This window comes from Tachyglossus aculeatus, chromosome 8, assembly GCF_015852505.1.
Source record: "Tachyglossus aculeatus isolate mTacAcu1 chromosome 8, mTacAcu1.pri, whole genome shotgun sequence".
Classification (NCBI taxonomy): Eukaryota; Metazoa; Chordata; class Mammalia; order Monotremata; family Tachyglossidae; genus Tachyglossus; species Tachyglossus aculeatus.
The window spans coordinates 2,533,742-2,546,295 of record NC_052073.1 but is presented as its reverse complement, the minus strand read 5'-3'; the positions used below and the strand labels follow the sequence as shown (position 1 = coordinate 2,546,295).

The 12,554-nt window shown below is 52.3% G+C and overlaps 1 protein-coding gene across 1 annotated transcript in view; it reads right to left on the bottom strand.

Annotated features, from left to right (window-relative positions):
• IQGAP1 (IQ motif containing GTPase activating protein 1) overlaps positions 1–12,554 on the bottom strand; it is a 143,168-nt gene that overhangs the window by 2,726 nt on the left and 127,888 nt on the right. Inside the window, exons 33-37 of the mRNA XM_038749914.1 lie at positions 11,600–11,687; positions 9,085–9,297; positions 6,688–6,854; positions 6,356–6,478; positions 4,263–4,371 (exon numbers count right to left, since the gene is read on the bottom strand). Of these exons, the coding sequence (XP_038605842.1) occupies positions 4,263–4,371; positions 6,356–6,478; positions 6,688–6,854; positions 9,085–9,297; positions 11,600–11,687 (700 nt within the window). The remainder of the gene's footprint in view (positions 1–4,262; positions 4,372–6,355; positions 6,479–6,687; positions 6,855–9,084; positions 9,298–11,599; positions 11,688–12,554) is intronic.

Sequence of the window (12,554 nt, the reverse complement as noted above, 5' to 3'; positions counted from 1 at the left end):
TACTGTCTAGAGAAGCAGCGTGGCTCAGTGGAAAGAGCCCGGGCTTCGGAGTCAGAGATCAGGGGTTCAAATCCCGGCTCTGCCAACTGTCAGCTGTGTGACTTTGGGCAAGTCACTTAACTTCTCTGTGTGCCTCAGTTCCCTCATCTGTAAAATGGGGATTAAGACTGTGAGCCCCCCAGGGGACAACCTGATCACCTTGTAACCTCCCCAGTGCTTAGAACAGTGCTTTGCACATAGTAAGCGCTTAATAAATGCCTTTATTATTATTATTATTATTACTGTGTGCCCTCGGGATGACGATAGTAGATCCCCCTTCCCGCCTTCAAAGCCTTATTAGAAGCACAGTTCCTCCGAGAAGCCTTCTCCGACTAAGCCCTCGTTTCCGCTCTTCCCACTCCCTTCTGTGACACCCTTGCATTTGGATTTGCCCCCTTAATCACCCTTCCCTCAGCCCTACAGCACTAATGTACATATTCATTCATTCATTCAATCGTATTTATTGAGCGCTTACTGTGTGCAGAGCACTGTACTAAGCGCTTGGGAAGTACAAGTTGGCAACATATAAAGGTGGTCCCTACCCAACAGTGGGCTCACAGTCTAGAAGGGGGAGCGGGACGGGCTCTGGACAGGAGGAGGGTGTGCACGCATGTGTGCCTGTGTGGGTACGGGCACAGGGGAAGATGGAGATTGGGGAGGGGAAGAAGGACAGTCAGTCAGGAAAATCATATTTAATGAACGCTTACTGTGCACTGTACTAAGCGCTTGGGAGAGGACAACGGAACAATAAACGGACTCATTCCCTGTCCACAGTGAGCTTACAGTCTAGAGGGGGAGCCAGACACTAACAGAAATCAAGAAATGACGGAGGTGGACAGAGGTGGTGTGGGGCGGGGACGGGGGGATGAATAAAAGGAGCACGTCGGGATGACGCGGAAGGGAGCGGGAGAAGAGGAAAGGAGGGCTTAGTCGGGGAAGGCCTCGTCGAGGAGTAATTTATTTTGAGAAGCAGCGTGGCTCGGTGGAAAGAGCCCAGGCTTGGGAGTCAGAGGTCATGGGTTCTAATCCCGGCTCCACCACTTGTCAGCTGGGTGACTTTGGGTGAGTCGCTTAACTTCTCTGAGCCTCAGTTACCTCACCTGTAAAATGGGGATGAAGACTGTGAGCCCCATGTGGGACAACCTGATTACCTTGTATCTCATCTCCCCCAGCGCCTAGAACAGCGCTTGGCACACCGTAAGAGCTTAACAGATCCCAGATTATTATTAATGTCTAGACCGTAAGCACGTTGTGGACAGGGAACGTGTCTACCGACTGTTACAGTGTACTCCCTGAAGCACAACTACACAGTAGGTGCTCAATAAATACTACTGATTGATCTCTGCCCTCGAGGTATCAATTGAGCGGGGGAGACAGGACATCAAAGAAAGTTACTGACTGGAGGAAGGAGAGAATGGAAAGATGGATATGCGGATGAAGATGTGTTTTAAGCAGTAGTGCGTAGAAGTTGATAGGCACACTGGTGCTACGTGTGGGCACGGTGAGCAAAATGTGGGATCAAAAGGAGGGAATGAGGGGGTGGGGAGTAGGGAAGAGTTGGGGGGCCAGGGGAGCAGTCTCCCAGTTGAAGTGGAGTTGGCAGGACACGGCTTGAAGGGAAACCAATTTCTCTTTCAGCCCAGCTCCGCTCCTCTCCTCTCATTTATTCATTCATTCAATCGTATTTATTGAGCACTTTCTGTGTGCAGAGCACTGTACTAAGCGCTTGGGAAGTCCAAGTTGGCAACATAGAGAGACGGTCCCTACCCAACAGCGGGCTGACCGTCTAGAAGGGGGAGACAGACGACACAACAAAACACGTGGACAGGTCTCCTCCCTCCCTCCCTTCCCGTCTTATACCTCTTTGCGGGCGTCGACGGCCTCCAGTTTGGGCTCCAAAGGCCCCCGAAGTGAGTTTCCTTCTGGCCGGGGCCACCCTGGCCACCTCCCACCGTGCCCGGTCCGGGCCACCGGCAGGCCAGGCTGGTGGGCTGCTGGACGCAACTACCGGACGGATAGTCCGTGGAGCCCCAGGGCAGACGGTCACCCGGCTTGGCTTCCCCAAGGGCTAATTTTCAATTCAGGACAACAGAGCCAGGGACGACACAAATCAAGATTTGCATTCCAAGGCAATCAATCGATCGATCGACGGATCGACGGGGCTGACTGGGCACCAGCTGGGAGCAGGGCCCGGGACTGAGCACTTAAACGGATGCGTAAAAAGAGACCCGGTGGTTTAGTGAGAAGAGAGTCTTAGTCCAGTGCTCTGCACACAGTAAGCGCTCAATAAATACGATTGATGATGACGGGAGTCCCACTGCGGGGCTGGGAACCAGGAGACTGGGGGTCCTAGTCCCAGCTCTGTGTCTGGACCATGGGCAAGTCGCTCTCTGGCCTTCACTTTCCTCACCTGTACAATGGGGCTGTGATTGGGTTTGCGCTCCCGCCCCGGATTCTCCTCTGGGACTCGATACATAGTAAGCGCTTAATAAATGCTTTCACTGCTAGAAGACAGGGTCGCTGCCCTCACGAAGCTTACAATCTAGCGGCTTGTTGCAGTGCTATGCTCGCAGTACATTTAGCTTCGGGAGTTCTACTGTTAGAGAAGCAGCGTGGCTCAGTGGGAAAGAGCCCGGGCTTTGGAGTCCGAGGTCATGGGTTCAAGTCCCGGCTCCGCCACTTGTCAGCTGGGTGACTTTGGGCAAGTCACTTCACTTCTCTGTGCTTCAGTTCCCTCATCTGTAAAATGGGGATGAAGACTGTGAGCCCCCCGTGGGACAACCTGATCACCTTGTAACCCCCCCAGCACTTAGAAGGGTGGTTTGCACATAGTAAGCGCTTAATAAATGCCATCATTATTGTTATTATTATTCTACTCTGGAGCTTTTTAAAGAAAGGCAGGAGGGGCTTAAAGTAAGGAGACACTGGTTTGCTTTCCTTTTTTTGAATCGGCCGTTTGCTAAAGCCACCTCAGGGTCTGGGGTCCATCACCGTGCCGAGGTGCAAGGACCACCTGTCCCCTCCCCTCTGCCAACTCACACCTCACAGGCCCAGGGAAGGCAGTTAAAAGCCCAGAGGGCACAGGATGGTTGAGGAAACACTGGGCACTTGAAGAATTTTGAAAGGACTGGGCAAGACTGTGAGCTTGTTGCGGGCAGGGACTGTCACTCTTTATTGCTGCATTGTACTTTCCCAAGCGCTTAGTACAGGGCACTTGAAGAATTTTGAAAGGACTGGGCAAGACTGTGAGCTTGTTGCGGGCCGGGACTGTCACTCTTTATCATTGCCTTGTACTTTCCCAAGCGCTTAGTACAGGGCACTTGAAGAATTCTGAAAGGACTGGTCAAGACTGTGAGCTCGCTGTGGGCCGGGACTGTCACTCTTTATTGTTGCATTGTAATAATAATAATGATGGCATTGGTTAAGCGCTTACTATGTGCAAAGCACTGTTCTAAGCGCTGGGGGGATACAAGGTGATCAGGTTGTCCCACACGGGGCTCACAGTCTTAATCCCCATTTTACAGATGAGGGAACTGAGGCTCAGAGAAGTGAAGTGACTGGCCCGAGGTCACGCAGCAGGCATGTGGCGGAGCAGGGATTCGAACCTGCGACCTCTGACTCCAAATAATAATAATAATAATAATGGCATTTATTAAGCGCTTACTACGTGCAAAGCACTGTTCTAAGCGCTGGGGGGATACAAGGTGATCAGGTTGTCCCACACGGGGCTCACAGTCTTAATCCCCATTTTACAGATGAGGGAACCGAGGCTCAGAGAAGTGAAGTGACTGGCCCGAGGTCACGCAGCAGGCATGCGGCGGAGCTGGGATTCGAACCCGCGACCTCTGACTCCAAAGCCTGCGCTGTTTCCACTGAACCACGCTGCTTCTTTGTACTTTCCCAAGCGCTTAGTACAGGGCTCTGCACACAGTAAGCACTTGATAAGTACAATTTAATGGATGAATCAATGAATCGATGACTGGAAGTCACCCCCACTTCCTCCCTCTCCCTGGAAAGTTTTATCCGAACATGACTGCCCCGGCTGCCCACGTGGTTGGGTGTATGTCAGATGGGGGAGGGTTTGAGGATATGCCCGGGGGGGAGAAAGGAAGAAAGGAAGAAAGTACAAGTTGCCAACTTGTACTTCCCAAGCGCTTAGTACAGTGCTCTGCACACAGTAAGCGCTCAATAAATACGATTGATTGATTGAAATAAGGACTCACCTGATAATGCAACATGAATGTTTCCATCTGGACTCCCATGAATTTTGCTTTCACCTCGAAGTCTCCAACTTCCTCGGTCGGAGAGATTTCAAAGATGACATTTTTAAACCTGGCAGGAAAACAAGGCATTAGGAAGCGGTGCGGCCTAGTGGAAAGAACATGACTGGGAGTCAGAAGGACCTGGGTTCTAATCCCGGTTCTGTCACTGTCTGCCCTGTGGAACTGGGCAAGGCACTTCACTGGGCCTCAGTGACCTCATCTGTAAAATGGGGATGAAGACGGTGAGCCCCAGGTGGGACAGGGACCGTATCCGACCTGATTATAATAATAATAATAATGATGGCATTTATTAAGCGCTTACTATGTGCAAAACACCGTTCTAAGTGCTGGGGAGGTTACAAGGTGATCAGGTTGTCTCCCGGGGGGCTCACAGTCTTCATCCCCATTTTACAGATGAGGTAACTGAGGCAAAGAGAAGTTAAGTGACTTGCCCAAAGTCACACAGCTGACAATTGCCGGAACCGGGATTTGAACCCATGACCTCTGACCCCCAAGCCCAGGCTCTTTCCACTGAGCCACGCTGCTTCTCATTATCTTCTGATTATCTTGCAGCTACCCCAAAGCTTCAAACATGAGGAAGCAGCGTGGCTCTAGTGGAAAAAGCCCGGGCTTTGGAGTCAGAGGTCATGGGTTCAAATCCCGGCTCCGCCACTTGTCAGCTGTGTGACTTTGGGCAAGTCACTTCACTTCTCTGGGTCTCAGCTCCCTCATCTGTAAAATGGGGATGAAGAGTGTGAACCCCCTGTGGGACAACCTGATCACCTTGTAACCTCCCCAGCGCTTAGAACAGTGCTTTGCACATAGTAAGCACTTAATAAATGCCATTATTATTATTACTATTATTATTATTAAACAGTGCTTAGCAACCTCATAAGAAATACCATTAAGAAAATAATTAGGAGAAGCAGGTGACTTTTAGAGCTCCCCAAATCACCTTTTTTTAAAAAAAAAAAAGTTTTTTTTTTTAAGAAAAGGTATTCAGTGTCGAGCACTGTACTGGGCACTAAAGTAGCTTCAAGAATAATCAGGTCAGGCACAATCCTTGTCCCACCTGAGTCTTAGAGAAGCAGCGTGGCTCAGTGGAAATAGCCCGGGCTTTGGAGTAGGAGGTCACGGGTTCAAATCCCGGCTCCACCAATTGTCAGCTGTGTGACTTTGGGAAAGTCACTTCACTTCTCTGGGCCTCAGTTACCTCATCTGGAAAAATGGGGATGAAGACTGTGAGCCCCCGGTGGGACAACCTGATCGCCTTGTAACCTCCCCAGGGCTTAGAACAGTGCTTTGCACATAGTAAGCACTTAATAAATGCCATTATTATTAGTAAACAGTGCTTAGCAACCTCATAAGAAATACCATTAAAAAAATAATTAGGAGAAGCGGGTGATTTTTAGAGATCCCCAAATCACCTTTTTAAAACAAAAAACAAAAAAGCTTTTTTTAAGAAAGGGTATTCAGTGACAAGCACTGTACTGGGCACTAAGGTAGATTCAAGAATAATCAGGTCAGGCACAATCCTTGTCCCACCCGAGTCTTAGAGAAGCAGCGTGGCTCAGTGGAAATAGCTCGGGCTTTGGAGTCGGAGGTCATGGGTTCAAATCCCGCTCTGCCAATTGTCAGCTGTATGACTTTGGGCAAGTCACTTCTCTGGGCCTCAGTTCCCTCATTTGGAAAAAAGGGAGTGAAGACTGTGAGCCCCCGGTGGGACAACCTGATCGCCTTGTAACCTCCCCAGCGCTTAGAACAGTGCTTGGCACATAGTAAGTGCTTAATAAATGCCATCATCATTCTCTGGGCCTCAGTTCCCTCATTTGGAAAAAAGGGGGTGAAGACTGTGAGCCCCCGGTGGGACAACCTGATCGCCTTGTAACCTCCCCAGCGCTTAGAACAGTGCTTGGCACATAGTAAGTGCTTAATAAATGCCATCATCATTATTATTATTAAGTGGGAAGGGCAGGAGGAACAGAATGTGACCAAGTTGACACACTTTAGGCCAGTAAGTTCCGCTGGAAACAAAAGATGCCCTGGCCACTCACTGATTGGTCTGCAGGTCCTCAATCTCCAGCAGGACTCCCTTCTCGTGCAGCCGCGCAGCCGTATACTTCAGGGAGATCTTCTTGCTCTTCTTCCCTTTCATCTCCCGGGGCTTTTTGGAGACCCTGCGGAAACCACACGACCCCAGCCACTTATCAGCGGCCGCCAGCTTCCAGCCTCACGCAGGGAACCCTCCTCCGAGGGACCGGAGTCGGGACGGACTTGAAACTCTTCCAGTTGCCCAGCGGCTGGGGCGTCCTGCCCGAGCGTCCACCCTGACTCGGCCCCGGTGCCCTCCCTGAGGCTCACCCCCGCCCCCGGCCGAGGCACTCACTTTCCCTTGCTGGCCAGGTTGTCCAGGCAGGTTTTGATGTAGCTTTTATAGTAATCCACCTGCTCCCCGTAGAATGTGGCCTTGGAGTTTAGGGCACTGAATGTCTGCTGCAGCTTCACCAGTTCAGCCTTCCTCCTCTGCCGGTAACGCCGCTGGTTCCGGATATCCTAGGGCCACCGCGGGATCAGGGGGATGGGAACTCCTTGTCTTCCCTCCCAAACCCTGCCCTCTCCCTGACTTTCCCATAACTGTTGATGGCACTACCATCCTTCCCGTCTCACAAGCCCGCAACCTTGGTGTCATCCTCGACTCTGCTCTCTCGTTCACCCCTCACATCCAAGCCGTCACCGAAACCTGCCGGTCTCAGCTCCGCAACATTGCCAAGATCCTCCCTTTCCTCTCCATCCAAACCGCTCCCCTGCTCGTTCAAGCTCTCATCCTATCCCGTCTGGACTACTGCACCAGCCTTCTCTCTGATCTCCCATCCTCGTGTCTCTCCCCACTTCAATCCATACTTCATGCCGCTGCCCGGATTGTCTTTGTCCAGAAACGCTCTGGGCATGTTACTCCCCTCCTCAGAAATCTCCAGTGGCTACCAATCAATCTGCACATCAGGCAGAAACTCCTCACCCTGGGCTTCCAGGCTGTCCATCCCCTCGCCCCCTCCTACCTCACCTCCCTTCTCTCCTTCTATAGCCCAGCCCGCACCCTCCACTCCTCTGCCGCTAATCTCCTCACCGTTAGGCCTCGTTCTCGCCTGTCTCGCCATCGACCCCGGGCCCGGAATGCCCTCCCTCTGCCCATCCGCCAAGCTGGCTCTCTTCCTCCCTTCAAGGCCCTACTGAGAGCTCACCTCCTCCAGGTGGCCTTCCCAGACTGAGCCCCTTCCTTCCTCTCCCCCTCGTCCCCCTCTCCATCCCCCCCATCTTACCTCCTTCCCTTTCACACAGCACCTGTATATATGTATATATGTTTGTACATATTTATTACTCCATTTATTTATTTTACTTGTACATATCTATTCCATTTATTTTATTTTGTTAGTATGTTTGGTTTTGTTCTCTGTCTCCCCCTTTTAGACTGTGAGCCCACTGTTGGGTAGGGACTGTCTCTATATGTTGCCAACTTGTACTACCCAAGTGCTTAGTACAGTGCTCTGCACACAGTAAGCGCTCAATAAATACGATTGATGATGATGACCCGGGGCCTGGAATGCCGAGCTGGGGATGGCAGGCAGCTTGGGATCACGTCGGGAGAGCTGGGGGTGCGTTTCCCAGTTCCCCGTCCGGCCGGACTGACTTTTCCCTCACTCTCGGTTGGGAGAGGGAGAAAACCGAGGAGCAAGGCACCGAAGGACAGCACAGGGGGCACCCGGGCTAGGGTTTGGAGAGCCGGGAGGGCGAGCAGACCCTGCCCGCACGGGGCCTCCCCTCCCCTCCCCTGTTTCAGGTTGAACGTACAGAAGAACGTCCCCACTCTCGACTGTGAGCTCGTTGAGGGCAGGGAATGGTCACTGCTATTGTTGTATTGTCCTTTCCCAAGTGCTTAGTAGAGTGCTCTGCACAAAGTAAGTGCTCAATAAATACGATTGAATTGAACGAATGAATGAATGAATGAATGAAAGGTGGAGCCCGGAGAGGCGTGAACCCACAGAGTCAGAGGGGAACCCGAAGAGCCCGGGCTTGGGAGTCAGAGGTCATGGGTTCAAATCCCAGCTCCGGCAATTGTCAGCTGGGTGACTTTGGACAAGTCACTTAACTTCTCTTTGGCTCAGTTACCTCATCTCTAAAATGGGGATTAAGACTGTGAGCCCCCCGTGGGATAACCTTATCACCCTGTCCATTCATTCATTCAGTCAATCGTATTTATTGAGCGCTTACTGCGTGCAGAGCACTGGACTAAGCGCTTGGGAAGTAAACGCTGGCAACATCTCCCCCTTCTAGACTGTGAGCCCACGGTTGGGTAGGGACTGTCTCTATATGTTGCCAACTTGGACTTCCCAAGCGCCTAGTACAGTGCTCTGCACACAGTAAGCGCTTAATAAATACGACTGATTGATTGATTGATCGATATAGAGATGGTCCCAACCCAACAACGGGCTCCTCACTGTACCTCATTCTCGCCTGTCCCGTCGTCGACCCCCGGCCCACATCCTCCCCCTGGCCCGGAATGGCCTCCCTCCGCACGTCCGCCAAAGGCAAGTCTTCCCACGCGGGAGGAAGGCCAGGAGATCGACTGAAAGCCGGGTGAGAAAGAGGAATATTCAGGGATTTCTTCTCCTCCACCTGGTAGGATACAGCTGCCCCGCCAGACACAATGAGCTCTCCCAAATCCAAGAAGGAAACCGCCACTGGCGTGCCCACCCCCATCGCAGCTTCCGGCCCCCCGGGGCGGTACCTTGGCGATGTCGTTGATCAGCTCCTGGTATTTGTTCTTGGGGTTCACGCTCCCCAGCTCCGTCAGCTTCTTCAAGCCCAGGTGGATCTTCTCCTTCTTCTCCTGGAGGCTCAGGCTGCTGTCCTCATGGACGGACTTGGACTTCTTCATCTTGTCGGGGGTTTTGGCATCGCGAATGGCGCGTCTCTGCATGGCCCGCTGGTGCTCTGATTCCTGTGGGCGGCGGGGAATGAGGAGGGAAGGAGTGGGGAGTGGGCGGCGGGAGAAAGGCAGAGGGAAGGAGTGGGCGAGCCCATTCTGGACCGTGAGCCCACTGTTGGGTAGGGACTGTCTCTATATGTTGCCAACTTGTACTTCCCAAGCGCTTAGTACAGTGCTCTGCACACGGTAAGCGCTCAATAAATACGATTGATTGATTGATTGATTGAGAAAGGCAGGACCCGCTGCCGACCGACCCACCCCGGCCCCCCCTTTCTCCCACAGTTGCTCTAAGCCCTTCTTGCGCTTTGTCCCGAGGAGGCAGGGATCAGTGAGGGTGAGGCTTCTGGACTCCTGCCCATTTCCCAGAGGGGATAACTGAGGGCAGCACCACCAGGGCTAGGGACTCGCTCAAAGCCTCACGATCAGTGGCGGATCGGGAATCGGAAACCGTGGCCTGTTCCTTCCAGAGCCTTTTCTCCCAGAAGCCTTTCCGGCTCCCCGGCAGGGAAGGGCCAGATTCATTCCATAGTATTTATTGAGCGCTTACTGTGTGCACGGCACTGTACTAAGCGCTTGGGAAGTACATGTTGGCAACATATAGAGACGGTCCCTTCCCAACAGCGGGCTCACAGTCTAGAAGGGGGCTTACAGCCAGATGCGGCAGGCCCCCCTTGGGAGCTCTCCTCCCGTGGCAGCGAGCCCACGCTGGTGCCCCATTTTCCACCAACTCGGTTTGGAACGGAAGCAGCCGTTCCAGAGAGCGGTCTGCCCATCCCCGCCTCCCGTTATGCTCAGGCTAATCCCGCCAGCCGTCCTAGTCCTGGCCAGGCTGAAAGCTGCCCTGAGGCCTGGGAATCGGTCTACCCGGGAAGACGAGCACTCCCACATCATCCCTCGTGACACCGGCCCATGGGGCCAGGCAAACCCCGCCCCTGCATCACGCCCTGGCTCATCCCCTCCCGGGCCTGGACGAAGGCACTGACGCCCTCCCAGGAGGGCTGGCGCCCGCCCTGTCTATTCATTCATTCAATCGTATTTATTGAGCGCTTACTGTGTGCAGAGCACTGTACGAAGCGCTTGGGAAGTACATGTTGGCAACATATAGAGACGGTCCCTACCCAACCACGGGCTCCTCACTGTACCTTGTTCTCGCCTGTCCAGCCGTCGACCCCCGGCCCACATCCACCCCCTGGCCCGGAATGCCCCCAATCCCTCCACACATCCGCCAAGCTCGCTCTCTTCCTCCCTTCAAAGCCCTACTGAGAGCTCACCTCCTCCAAGAGGCCGCCCCAGACTGAGCCCCCTTTTCTTCCTCTCCTCCTCCCCATCCGCCCCCCACCGGCCCTACCTCCTTCCCCTCCCCACAGCACCTGTACATATGTTTGTACAACTTTATTACTGTATTTATTTTACTTGCACATATTTACTATTCTATTTATTTAGTTAATGATGTGCATCATTCCCTTCAAGGCCCTACTCCCGAGAGCTCACCTCCTCCAGGAGGCCTTCCCAGACTGAGCCCCCTCCTTCCTCTCCCCCTCCTCCCCCTCTCCATCCCCCCCACCTTACCTCCTTCCCCTCCCCACAGCACCTGTATATATGTTTGTACAAATTTATTACTGTATTTATTTTACTTGTACATATTTACTATTCTATTTATTTAGTTAATGATGCGCATCATTCCCTTCAAGGCCCTACTCCCTTCAAGGCCCTACTGGGAGCTCACCTCCTCCCGGAGGCCTTCCCAGTCTGAGCCCCCTCCTTCCTCTCACCCTCGTCCCCCTCTCCATCCCCCCCACCTTACCTCCTTCCCCTCCCCACAGCACCTGTATATATGTTTGCACGCATTTATTACTCTATTTGATTTGTACATATTAATTATATTTATTTTATTTTGTTAATATGTTTGGTTTTGTTCTCTGTCTCCCCCTTCTAGACTGTGAGCCCACTGTTGGGTAGGGACTGTCTCTATATGTTGCCAACTTGTACTTCCCAAGCGCTTAGAACAGTGCTCTGCACACAGTAAGCGCTCAATAAATACGACAATGAATGAATGAATGAATCTAGCTTCATTTCTATTTGTTCTGACGACTTGACACCTGTTCACATGTTTTGTTTTGTTGTCTGTCTCCCCCTTCTAGACTATGATACCGCCCCAGTGACCCCGGGGATGGGTACCCTCCCCGACAGGAGTTCCCACCCACGTGGCCCCGAACCGTGGCCCCCACCTTCTCCCCACAATCAACCGATGGAGGTGCGGGGGGCGGTAGGAGGGGAGAGGGAGCGAGAAGGGAGGGCAGCTCTGGCCCCCTACCTGCTCGCTGGTGGCTGGGGTTTCCAAAATCTCCGTCAGCGTCTCCCCGGGCTGGAACCGGATCATGTCTACAATTAAACGCTTTGTGCTGGAGGGATAAAGGAAAAGGAAACTTCAGAGATCACTCCCTCTCCCATGGCCCTTAGATCAATCAATCAATCAATCAATCGATCGCATTTATTGAGCACTTACTGTGTGCAGAGCACTGGACTAAGCGCTTGGGAAGTACAAGTTGGCAACATATAGAGACAGTCCCTACCCAACAGTGGGCTCACAGTCTAAAAGGGGGAGACAGTGAACAAAACCAAATATACTAACAAAATAAAATAAATAGAATAGATAGGTACAAGTAAAATGAATAAATAGAGTAATAAATATGTACAAACATATATACATCTATACAGGTGCTGTGGGGAAGGGAAGGAGGTAAGATGGGGGGATGGAGAGGGGGACGAGGGGGAGAGGAAGGAAGGGGCTCAGTCTGGGAAGGCCTCCTGGAGGAGGTGAGCTCTCAGTAGGGCCTTGAAAGGATGAACGATACAGGCTCTTTCCCTTAGACTGAAATTTCTTTGAAGTCAGGGACAGCGTGGCTCAGTGAAAAGAGCTCGGGCTTTGGAGTAGGAGGTCGTGGGTTCAAATCCCAGCTCCGCCAATTGTCGGCTGTGTGACTTTGGGCAAGTCACTTCACTTCTCCGGGCCTCAGTGACCTCATCTGGAAAATGGGGATGAAGACTGTGAGCCCCCCGTGGGACAACCTGATCACCTTGTAACCCCCCAGCGCTTAGAACAGTGCTTTGCACAGTTCTTTGCCCTTCTAGACTGTGAACCCACTGTTGGGTAGGGAATGTCTCTATATGCTGCCAACTTGTACTTCCCAAGCGCTTAGTACAGTGCTCTGCACACAGTAAGTGCTCAATAAATATGATTGATTGATTGATAGTAAGCAATCAATAAA